Source organism: Vicugna pacos, chromosome 1, assembly GCF_048564905.1.
Source record: "Vicugna pacos chromosome 1, VicPac4, whole genome shotgun sequence".
Taxonomy (NCBI): domain Eukaryota; kingdom Metazoa; phylum Chordata; class Mammalia; order Artiodactyla; family Camelidae; genus Vicugna; species Vicugna pacos.
This window is the reverse complement of record NC_132987.1, coordinates 72997692-73010651: the sequence shown is the minus strand read 5'-3', so window position 1 is coordinate 73010651 and position 12960 is coordinate 72997692. Positions and strand designations below refer to the sequence as shown.

Below are 12960 nucleotides of genomic sequence, written 5' to 3'. Positions count from 1 at the left end.
CACAGTAATAGTCTTCAAAACTGTACATTTTTTATGCTATTAGATTTGACACACTATTAAGGAAATCCAGATAAATTTTGAATTTGATTTGTAGATACTGTCTGTACTGAAACTGAAAGGAATACATTTTTTAATTGCAAATTTTATTCTGTTTCATCTATACTTGTATATACCAAAAAGACAAATAATTTGACCAAAAAACTATAGAATTGCATATTTAGGACAAACAAATAATACTTTAAAAAATTTTTTTCTACTTTTTAAGAAAAATCTTTTGTTTTTGAATCAGGTGTTCTGGGGCTTAGATAAGAAATTAGCTCAGCGTAAGCATTTCCCCTCTGTCAACTGGCTGATCAGCTACAGCAAGTACATGCGTGCCTTGGATGAGTACTATGACAAACACTTCACGGAATTCGTTCCTCTGAGGACCAAAGCTAAGGAGATTCTGCAGGAAGAAGAAGACTTGGCAGAAATTGTGCAGCTTGTGGGAAAGGTGAGTTGTAAAATCCCCTGAGGACAGATCTGTGAGTACACTGGAGTGTTTTAAGGACATACAGAACCTTGGATATGCAGATTCTCACCTGGCAAAATGAGTAGTTATTAAATATTTTTTAAACTAATAGAATTAGATTATTCTTTTATCCAGCAGACATTTGAGGAGCCTGCTTGTGTTGTGGAAGGTAGAAAGATGATTGATTATCTATTGTTGAGTAACAAACCACTCTGATATTTAGTAGCTTAAACAGTGTTTTATTGCTCATGGTCTTGGGGTTGGTTGGCTCAGTTGGGCCTTCTTACTTGGAGTTCCCCTTACAGCTGCAGTCATATGGTGGCTGAGACTGAAGTCATCTGAAAGTTTCTTCCCTCACAAGTCTAGTGCCTGGGCTAGGAAGACCAGAACTGCTAACGGTTGTCTGGGCATTTCTCTGTTCCTGTGGTGTCTCCACATGGCAGTTCTGGGCTCCCAGATTGAATATTAAAAAAAACTAGTGGAAACCACCAGCCTCTTAAGGCTGGGCCCCCAAACTAGTAATAACATCACTTTTGTCTTACTGTTTTGGTCAGAACAGCCACAGAGCTTGCCCAGAGTCAAGGGGAAGGGCTTGTACTTCACAGCGGTCAATTAAAAGAAGTAACTAGATTGTTAGGGCCTTTATATTCTTTTTGACCCTTTGGTCCTGGTTATATTGTGGATGAGAAAGAAACACTCATACAATTTTATTTCTTGAAACAGAATGTACCCATTATCCACCAAATTAGAGGTGGTAGATTTAGGATCTATTAACATACATATTTGCAGGAGTACCAGGGCCATATTATTTAGAAGGATTGGAATCTAGTTCATTCAGTAATTAGCTGTGTGACCTTAAACAAGTGACTTACATTCTTGTGTCTGTGTGTTGACGGTTCAAAAGAGAATAATCCAATTAAACTTAGCCAAATTAAATTTCGAAGTTGAATAACTTCTCAGATAGTATGCAGTACCAGTCAGGACCTCAGAATTCTCTGTCTGGTTCTGTTCTTTTTATTATATTGTAAAGTCACCTCCTAAATTGTTTCTAACAAAGGATAATATTATTAGATAACTAGTACATATTAAATGCTCATTATTATAAATGAATACTGTGGCTTTATAAGAGGAACTAGGAACAGAAGTCTTTCAAAATCAGACAAAGACAATACAAAAAAAGATAATTACAGGCTCATTTTGTTTATGAATGTGGGTATAGAAATTTAAAATTAAAGTTTAGCCTCCTAAATTCAGCAAAGTATTAAAAAATAATAAAGTAATACATTATGAGCAAGTGAAGTTTAGTGCTCATAGATAATGCTACAGTCTTCTGCAGTTAATTCACTGGGCCTGTCCCTTTCCCACAACTCCCAAGAATCTTTACTTGTTAGGCTGTTGGGGTGGATGCAAAAGTTAAAGCTTTCAAGGCAATGATATTTCAAGAGTGAAGTTCTGGAAGAGCATCACTAATAAAGTAGCTCTCAGATACAGATAAGTAGTACATGCTTACTGCACTTTGCATTTACATAGTTCTAAACATCATGTAATATAAAAAACAACTGTTTGTGGACTGTATAGATTTTTGTGAAACAAATTTTAGACTGAGATAGTTCAAATAGTTATAATAGCAAGCCAGAATGTGAAGAAGAAAGCGTTTAAAAAGAAAAAAAAAAATCGATCTATTTGTATACCCATGTTCATAGTAGCACTTACAGTAGCTGAGAGGTGGAAGCAACCCAGATGTCTTTTAATACACACACACACACACACACACACACGAATATTACTCAGCCTTTAAAAGGAAGAAAAATTCTAACACATGCTACATGGATGAACCTTGAGGACAATATGTTAAGTGAAACAAACCAGTCACAAAAAGACAAATACTTATATATAAGGTATCTAAAATAATCAAATTCATAGAAACAGGAAATACAATGGTGGTTACCAGGGGCCAGAAGGTGGGGGAAGAAGAGTTGTTTTATGGGTATAGAGTTTCAAATTGGTGAGATGAAAAGTCATGGAAATTTGTTTCACAACAATGTGAATGTACTTAACACTACTGAACTACACTTAAAAATGGTTAAGATGGTAAATTATGTTTTTCACAGCAAAACAAAAAAAAAGGATATCAATCAGGAAGCAAGTGTGAGGTGAATTTATTAATGATAGGTGATTATATGTTCATTACGTGGTTTCGGCTTGCTAATTGATTCCAACCATTGGTCCCACATCATTGCAGTAAATTTCTAAAATGTATTTTTTTTCTCTTCTAGGCTTCTCTAGCAGAAACAGATAAAATCACCCTGGAGGTAGCAAAGCTTATCAAAGATGATTTCCTACAGCAAAATGGATATACTCCTTACGATAGGTATCCCATCCTTATTTTCTTTTTTTATTTGAGGATATTCTGTTGAGTTTTAAAGAAAGAGCTGCCTACACATTAAGAACTTTTTTCCCCTCATACAGACACGCTCTGACTCAAAGTATAGGTTTATTTTATTTTCATAGCAAATACCTAATGATCCAGTTTGTCCCCTTGTTTTGATTTGGCTCATGTGCCCAGTTGTGACAGTATTTTCACTCATTATCCAACCATCTTTAATGAGATTAAATTGTGGCTTAGTGTGCAGAGCCTGGGGACCATTGCCTCCTTCAGAGGCTTTTCTCACTGCCTGTTACCACAGCCCATGCCCTTCTACTCTTCGCCTAAATAATTATACTTTTTTGCCTCATTTTCCACGAGTCCATTCTTTTTCTTTCTGCCGGAGTCCCTGTTGGACGTCCCACCAGCCCATTCTACTACTGCCCAGGGCTTGCTTTTTTTCATTACTGTCTCTGCTACTGCCATGGCTTATTTAAAGTTCCCATTTCTTTTAAACTTTAATAATTTGAGCCCTTTCATCACGGGCTAGCTTTTCTCCCTTAAATCATATTTGGCCCCATATGGGACTGAAAGGGAACTGAGCAAATAGGTAGATTACCAGAATGTAGTACAAGCAGAAAATATGACGGATATCATCAGTAAGGCTCAGAAATCTATATCAGGAACTTAAGAAGCTCTCAGAATCACCCACACAAAGATAACTCCACAAAGGGAAAATTCTTTGAGAAGAGTGTAATGGAGAGTGGGAATGAAATTGTGTATGCTCATGGGTTTAAATTTGTCAGAAAGTTGATTAGAGTGCATGTGATCCAAGTTGAATATTAACTTGTGTATCTTTATTATTAAAAGGTATGGATAAATGGAAGTGAACACATTAACAGCGAAGCGGACGGCTTATTAACTTTAGGAAATTGCCGTTTCCTGCTTTCCTATTATTTATTAAACCTTAACCCACTATCACAAGGGAATCTTCACAACTCAGTTATTTTACCATTTGGGTTATGCCTTTAACTGCACTGTACAAAAACAAACCCTCAGAGAGTCATTAGATTGTAGCAGTACTGTTTTGTCATTCTTTCTGTTTGATTATTTTAACAGATAAAAATCAACATCGCTCTTAAATAAAAGAATACGTAGCTCCATCTCCCCATCCACCCTATATCCTGAGACATCTCTGTCCAAAAACTCTGATTAAATATTACTAATCTTTTCCACTGTCATTTTTCATTCCTTATGTATCATGCACTAACTATAAGTAGTATACATATTTAAATAAAGAAATTAATGCTCTGGCATTTTATGGATGAAGTAAAGAGTATGAACTTGCTTTGGATTTTGTTTTTGTGTATTATTTTGTCTTTCATTTATCCTAGGTTCTGCCCATTCTACAAGACAGTGGGGATGCTGTCGAACATGATTGCGTTTTATGACATGGCTCGCAGAGCTGTTGAAACCACTGCCCAGAGTGACAATAAAATCACGTGGTCCATTATCCGTGAGCACATGGGGGAGATCCTCTATAAGCTTTCCTCCATGAAATTCAAGGTACATATCTTTCTACTATAACCTTTATTTAGTAGGAACTGTTTCTTTTAGATTTTTTAAATATTTGGGTCCAAACCTGGTGTGTGAAACTTGTACTTACCATTTTTACGCACGCTTAGGTTTTATAAAGCCAGAACAGACCTCAAAGTTATGTTCAAATAGGAATTCTAATGATAAAGATTATAGTATGTCATGTCTGAAATAAATGCTGATGTATTTTGCCTTTTGTCTTAACTGCCGGGCAATTTAGAGCTAAAATCACTGCTAAGCAGCAATTACCTTACCTCAAGAGCCTGTTAATATCTAACCCCGTGCTCATCTGAAATGACTTCTGCTGTTTACTTCTTTCAAGTATCCTATTACACATCATTTTTAACTGTTAAGTGGACTCTTACGGACTCTCATTCTTTGGAAAGTACACAAGATATAAATAGGTAATTAAGTGAAATTATCTGTGGAAACTCAAATGCATAAGATTGTTTTTAAAATATTTGATCCATCAAATTGTATTTATTTCTAAATCATAACATCTAAGTATATTTAATAATCTCCTATTGAGAAATTGAGGATGATTCTCTGAATGCATATGTTATGAATATAGTGTTTGCGCTGTAGGCTGAAAGTAAATTTGAACAAACAGACACTTACTGTAGCAAGAATTTTAAAACATTTACACCCTTGAGTCCTGTCATTCTACTTCAAAACATATAACCCACAAAAATAATCAGAGATTTTGATATGGATGTATGTAGAAGATTATTTATTAAACTTCTTAAATGTCATCCAAAAATGAACAGAGCAAAAAGTACATTGTGACATATACATCATGTCATAAATGTTATGAAGCCATTAACAGCTTTTTTTCAAAGACTATCCAAGACATAGGGAAATGATTATGGTATAGTGAGTGAAAACAGTCAGGTTGCAAAGGGATTCCATATAGAATTTGATCCAAATTTTATTTTTAGAAATTATATATTTGTAGGAAGAGGATAAAAAAATATATGCAGTAATAGAGTGATGACTTCTGGTGGTATGACTAAAGGTGTCTTTTTTCTGTTTACAAGTACATTGTTTCAAATTAACATCTCATTTATTTTTTAATGTCATAAGGTATTTTTCTATCGCACTGTTTTGTGGCTGAAGAATAATATTTGCCTGTTCTTAGGTATTTAGGAAATTTTTAGTTGTTGGTATGGACAATTTTATTCATGGAGTTGGGTTTTGTGTATTTTCCTAGTATATGTTCTCAAAAGTGGAATGATTGGGTTAGAGAACTTAATCACTTTAAAGTCTCTTTTATACATATTACTCAATTAAGTTGCTTTCCATAAAGATTCTAAATGTGATGCATTTTAAGATTATTTCAGAAGTCTTATTCCCTGTCCCAGTGTGATACTACCAGATCTTGAATAGTAAATTCTATCTGGTTGGTTGGACTGTTTCTTCATTTATACTCTTGAAAAAAGAAAGATAAGGATAATTCTGCCTCCTGCCTATGTTTTACCAGTGTACCTCACTTAGCCTAATATTCAAATATATTAAATAAAAATAACTTACTATGTATTCTGAAAATTATTTCCCAAAGGTAAATTGAATTCTGCAATGTCTTTTTTTCAGGATCCAGTGAAAGATGGTGAGGCAAAGATCAAGGCCGACTATGCACAACTTCTTGAAGACATGCAAAATGCATTCCGTAGCCTTGAAGATTAGAACTGTGATTTCTTTCCTCCTGTTCCTCAGCAAGCTCTCATATGTGTATATTTTCCTAAATTTCTCATCTCAAACCCTTTGCTTCTTTGTTGTGCAGCTTTGAGGCGAGTGCCTAAGTGTGTTATCATTTGTCTCCCTGTTTATTTGGTAGGTCTTATATAAACCAAACATTCCTTTGTTCCAGTGTTTGAAGAGCCTCCCTGATCCTTTCTCCGAAGTGGTGAATGTAGTAAATATGATACACAATGGCTACACTACTGTAAACTTGTATGTAGGGCGATGTCTCTCCTTGTCCTAGGTTTGCCCTTTCCTCATCACCATTAAATTGTAAACAGGACTACTGCATGTACTCTCTTTGCAACGGATTTGGAATAGAAGGCCAGACTGCTATACATTTTGACAGGTACTTTGTGAAACAACTCAATATCTTTATGGTAAAGTTATTTGCCGCTTAGCATTTTTCTAAGTAATGCTTTGCAGGAAATAATTGCTTTTTTTTTTTTTAACATGAATGTTAATGTTCCAATTATGCATCCCTTCTCCCAGTATAAATCAAAAATATTTATGGGGAACTATAGTGTTTTTAAAACAAGCATTTGTGGGGCTCAGCACAGTATATGAATCAGTAACCTCTAAAGAAGTGAGAAAGGAGCCAGGTGGTCAAACTTAGATTAACATCACCTTGTTAAAGCCTATTTTATTTCACTAGGAAAAATTCAGGATCAAGGACTATTCTACTGCATTACTAGGAAATTCTTTTTAAAATTACATTTAAAACAATCACTGAGAACTTGATCCACATCACACCCTCTTCCTTTTCTCAAACGTCTTAGCAGCCTAAGCTTCTAAGAATCATATGGCAGTGTGATGGGCAGTAAGATGCCACAGGAAAAGATATTTAGTCTTGGTTGAAAGCTCTCTGCACCTTTAAGGACCAGCTGGGCTATAGTAATTCTTGGGGCCAGAGTGGCATGATGTTTTTACAAGATAATGACATGTGTCACATGTTTCTTTGCTTATTGAATTTTTGAACTACCAGTTTACTGATTGTAGAAAATACTACTTTCTTTCATGTGGTTTTTGATTCACTGGCTCAAAAGATTTCCCAGAGTATCTGTAGCTATAGCAGCATAACAGTTTCCATTCTGTTTCCTAGGGATGAAATTAATCCTTGTAACTTGCTGATAACAGAATCTGGGTCATGTGAAAAAAAAGATCAGTTCTTCCTATCTTTTAAGTATATGTTTTAAAGTAACTAATAGTTTCTGCATTTGTATGATATGGCACACTGCAGAACAACTCTGAGAGCATCAGTTTCCCATTAACTCTTTCCGACCAATCGTGCTGGCACCATTGCTTCCTCTTTGGGACAAGGAAAGCGTTATGTGAACAAGTGCAACAATCTCAAATACCCAAATGTAATAGCATAAATAAAGTATTTATTTTATGCCTCAGTATGTTATTATTTAAATTTTTTGGTAATGTATTTCTTTTGGTTCTTTAAGGAAAGACACAGTCAAGTAGAGAATTCAGCTGTGTTGGTTTAAATCCTTGCAGATTGCATGTTCTTACAGTGGCCTGCTATTCAGGATGGGAATTCTTCCATGCACCTTCTTTTAACCTTTCAGAATAATGGAAGATAAAAATTATGCAGTGGTTTGTTGAGATGTGGACGTAATGGTGCTGCTTAATCAGTTTGCTTCCAATGTGGCCTCATACCCAGAGGCCCTAAGACCAGTGGAAATTAGAAGAATTTCAGAAACTTCCGATTCCTACCTTAAACCTACCAGCAAACTAGGATTGTGATAGTAATGAATAATACATGATGAAGAAAGTTTGACCAAGTTTGTTTTTTATTGTTCTCAATTTGCAATGTACATTCTTACACTTTTTAAGACTGTGGATGAATGGGTGTGAAGACGCTAGAGAAGCTTTGCTCAGATATTCATTGTAAGTGTCCCTTCACCTGTATGTTGTAGAATTTCAGGTTGGTCACTGATCATATTTAGTAAGAATGTGTTAAAATTACAACAATCTTTTAAAAAGAGGATGCAGTTCTATATTTATTGTGCTGTGCCTGGTCCCAAGTGGAGCCAGTTAAACAGATTCATATGTATTTTTCCAGTGTTAAATCTCACACATTGTACCCTTTGAAAATTTCCTTCCATCCTGAAGAACAAATAGAAGAGGTCATGTACATTGCCTCCTTATCCTTGAGGCTTCACTATCTTTGTGTTAAAAGTTGTGTAAAATTGTTAAAATCTATGAAAGAATAAAAAGTTGATTTAAATTAACATTTTTTCTTTTTTTGTGAGTGTGGCAAGATCTGCTAAAAAGCATGTCACCTTATTGTATTTCGACTTGTTTTCAGTATGAACTTTAAATTTTTTTATTTCTCCCTTTATAGATTGTTACTTAAGATCATGAAACTGAATTAGGCCCTCACTATAAACTGCAAAAAATCCTGTAATTATATACCAGTGTGCTTTGGAAATGTACACAGAATCCCATAGCACTCTGAATATTACATTAAATTGGAAAAGTGTATGGTTTCTAAAAATACACTTATAAATTAAAGGGAATCAGTGTACTCATTTCTATTTTTGGTAGGTGAACTAAAAACTTGTAATTCATGATTTTGCAATTATTTACAATCCAGTGTACCAACATGTTACATGGTATTTTATTTCTTAAAATGTATTTTTAACAATTTCCAAGGGACTAAAGAAGCAGTGTGAGAAGAGCAACTCTACATTGCTATCAAGTGCCAAGTTTATGTAAAGAAATACTTCCTTTTTTTAAATTGACGTATAGTTAGTTTACAGTGTTGTATTAATTTCTGGTGTACAGCAAAATGTTTCAGTCATACCTGAACATACATATATTTGTTTTCATATTCTTTTTCACCATAAGCTACTACAAAGTATTGAATATAGTTCCCTGTGCTATACAGTATAAGCTTGTTTATCTGTTTTATATATACCTGTCAGTATCTGTAAATCTCGAACTCCCAGTTTATCCCTTCCCACCCCTTTTCCCCCTGGTAACCGTAAGTTTGTTTTCTATGTCTGTGAGTCTGTTTCTGTTTTATAAATAAGTTCATTTGTCTTTTTTCTTTTAGATTCCACATATGAGTGATATCATATGGTGAGAAATATTTTAAAATTTACAGGAAGGCTTATTCATTACAGAATATTTGAGTGGCTTTTAGTCTTTTTTGGTTAAAATAACCCAGTACCCTCGGGTTATCAGTTTTAGTGAATTGCTACAATATAAGAGCAATTTTCCCAGGTTGGGTGTGATAAAATGCTACTAAAGCTGTTCTAAGGGCTCCCTTTTAGTTTGAATTCCCCCAGAAGTTGACCCTGAGACACATTTTTGAATGCAGGCAGTTTATTTGAGATGTAATCCCAGGAAAGCACCAGTGGGGGAATAGAGAATTGAGACAGGATAGAAGGAAGTCAGTAAGTGTTCTTATCAAGCAAGTCAACACTTTGGAGCACAATCCTCCTGGGGAGCTGTGGGAGCAACTGAAAAATCTACACGTCAGTTATCTCACCTGGGGTGAAAGGGGACTAGCACTTTCAGCAGTCACTGGTTGACATCCAGCTCCTGTCAGTTGTCCACTGAAGTCTGTGCCCAGCATGTGCATATAGGTAGACCAGGCTCCGGTGGCCACAGAAAACCCTCTGCAGAGAGATTTAGGTGCTGGCAGTTGGGAGGTCAGCGGAAATGGCAGTCATGGCCAAGGAGATTTGGGTGAGGCACTCCTAGCAACCACTTCAGGCCTCTTAAGAACCCAGGGGAAAAGATCATTCAATCAGTAACTGAAAAGCCATTGTTCTGCAACATAAAGAAGCACCTGTAAAAGATCAGGACACTTTTTGAAAAGAGTTTATTTTAAAGAGAATCTTTTCAGAAAGATGTTTTTTAAAGAGCAGATAGTACACACACCAGGTACAGTTATAAATAGCAGATGTGGGGTTTAATGCTCCTGAAAGTAAAGCAGCTTCTTGGTTTAATGGGGATTTTGATCATATATTCCAGCTTCCTCATAATACAGAAGAGAAATTGAAGTCCAGAGAGTTTGTTGATTTGCCCAGTGTCACACAGCTACTTAACATCAGATTCAGGCCTCCTAACTTCTAATGTCTCTTTACACTAAATTATACTGTATATATTTTCCTTATGTATGTATTCTTCATTCAGAACCAGGAAGTTGGGCTGAAAAAATGTGACATAAAGTAACTAGAAGAAATGTAGGAAGAAATGACTGGCTAGCCAAGGTGCTTGTGGGCAGTGTGTTGACTCAAATCGTTTTTTAGAAAGGAAATGTGTTTGAGTAAGAAACTTAGAGCTTGAGCCAGAGTTTAGGAAGATAAGCCTAGAAATAGATCACCATTTTTGCCAAAATTATATAGAGTTCTTTAAAGTGGGAGAAACAAGAATATAAACAAAAATAAATATCTTACAAAGGACTTGTATCCAGAATATATGAAGAACTCCTACAAGTCAAAAAAATAAATGGACAGATCTTAATAGATAAATGGATGAAGGATCTGAACAAGCGCCTCACAAAATTGCAGAATAATGTGTGAAAAAGATGCTCAGCTTCTAGTCGTCAGGGAAATGCAAATTAAAATTACCGGATTATACCATTTTATATGCACTAGACTGACTAAAATGGAAAGGACAGAGAATACCAGGTATTGGTAAGATGTGGAGCAACCGGAGCAGTCATACATTTTTGGTGGGAGCATAAATTTCTACACATTTGGAGAACTATTTTGGTGGTAACTACAAAAGCTGAATTGGGAATAGCTAATACACAACAGAAATGGATACTTAAATGTTCACCAAAAGACATGATCGAAAACATTAATAGCAGCACTATGTGTAACAGCTCCAAACTGGGAAGTTCCCAAATGGTAGTTTAGAAGAATGTATAAGTGAATTGTAGTATATTCACACAATGAAATACTATAAATATTCTCCAAATATTAACAGTTTTACCACATGAGAGTTAATGCAACAACATTCATGAATCTCACTAACAGTGTTTAAAGAAGCCAAACAAAAGAAAGTGTACTGTATGATTCCATTTATACAGGATTCAAAAGCATAGTATATGGTGTTGGAAGTCAGGATAGCAGTTACGCATGGTGGGGAAGGAGATGGTAACAAGAGGGTGGAATGTGGGGGGCTTCTAGGGTGTCAGTAATGCTCTGATCCTTCAAATTTTTTAATTTTTGTTTTTTTTAATTGAAGTATAGTCAGTTTACAATGTTGTCAGTTTCTGGTGTACAGCACAATGCTTCAGTCACACATGAATATACATATTGATCCTTGATGTGGATCGTGCCATAGATGTTTTTATCTTGTAAAAATTCACACACGTGATTCAAGTGCTTTTCTGTAAATAGGTCATACTTAATGTTAACCCAAAACACTATTACCCTTAAAGGATTTCTATTTATTTGAAGTAATTTTGCACTAAGATATGTATAGGGGTGGCTTTTAAATGCTTTTAAATTTTACCTAATAGTAAAATGATCACATTTTTGTTTGATTTTTAAACTTGCACTTTTCTAGCAGTGGTGATAGATTTGAATTTTTTGATTCAGAAGCTCTTGGTTCTGTTTGCAGTTAGTAACTTACTTTGCCAGACAGCTGACCAGGACTTGGGGAATAGATTGTTCCTGGAACAGAGTGACACTCACCAGACTGCACAGTCATGGAATGCAGAAACTGTTGGCTCATTAACAGTGCTATAGCAAGTTGTATACAAATATGTATTCAGATGTCCATGAATACATATCACAGCCCTCAAAGCAGCAATGGATGACTGATAAAAGCAGGTTTGATGTTTTAAATAATTATACACGTCTTAATTAGCTCTTTCCCAAACTTGTCTGAATATAGGAAACATGGGACTGTGTTAATGGAACAGATTCCCAGGCTCTGCACCAAAGCAATTGAATTGGAGTCCATTCTAGTGGAAAGGTATAGGAGTCAATTTAACAAACATCCCAGGTTAATTCTTACCACGGGGCAAGTTTTGGAAAACAAATATCTTTATTCAATGCTCAGATATTAAAAGTTACATAGAAGACTTAAACTTAAATAAATATGCTCCAAATATTAAGTTTTACCACAATCTCAGTATTTTAAGAATTTGCTTTTTACTGGCCTTAAACAGTGCTCTACAGATTCACATGCATTCTGACTAATTTTATTTATCTATTTATTTATAACTTTTTTTAATTGAGTTATAGTCATTTTACAATGTGTCAAATTCCACACTTAGGCTTAATTTGTGAATAAAATTATAGAAGAATATAATTTAGTTCCATATTTTTAAAAAAGCGTTTATCCTGGGATTCAAAATTCCTTTTTCTTTAATCCATTAATAATTTTTAGTCTGATTTTCAACTATCATCTGAGCAGCTCTTAGACTGTTACAACTCCCAAGTAGGCAGTACGTCTAGCATTTACTAGATGACTTAAAATTGCACTCAGAGTTTTGGACTCCTTGTCTAAAAGCCAAATTACTTCCAATCATATACAATCATATTCATGACCTTTATTTTCAAATTTTGTGCTTTATTTCAAATTCTTTATGAAGACCTTTTGACTCTTATCCTAAAAAATTAATTTAGGACAGTATTTCCTCAAGCATAGCATTGCAGGTTGGGTTCTTTGGAAACATGCTGAGACAGAGATGTGGGTACATGTTGTTCATTTGGAATCAACACTTGAGAAACACTGAAGAAAGGAAGGGAGTGAAGCAGGGTTGGTCATAGAG

At 35.1% G+C, this 12960-nt stretch overlaps 1 protein-coding gene across 2 annotated transcripts in view; it reads left to right on the top strand.

Moving 5' to 3' along the window:
- Window positions 1-8449, top strand: part of ATP6V1A (ATPase H+ transporting V1 subunit A) — a 52763-nt gene extending 44314 nt beyond the window's left edge. The window contains exons 12-15 of one of the 2 annotated variants that reach the window (XM_006211341.4): window positions 290-493; window positions 2788-2882; window positions 4271-4442; window positions 6063-8449. In XM_006211341.4, coding sequence (XP_006211403.1) covers window positions 290-493; window positions 2788-2882; window positions 4271-4442; window positions 6063-6155 — 564 coding nt within the window. In that variant the 3' untranslated portion in view covers window positions 6156-8449. The remainder of the gene's footprint in view (window positions 1-289; window positions 494-2787; window positions 2883-4270; window positions 4443-6062) is intronic. The other variant, XM_072965031.1, reaches the window with a different exon arrangement.
- The last annotated feature ends 4511 nt before the right edge of the window (window positions 8450-12960 follow it).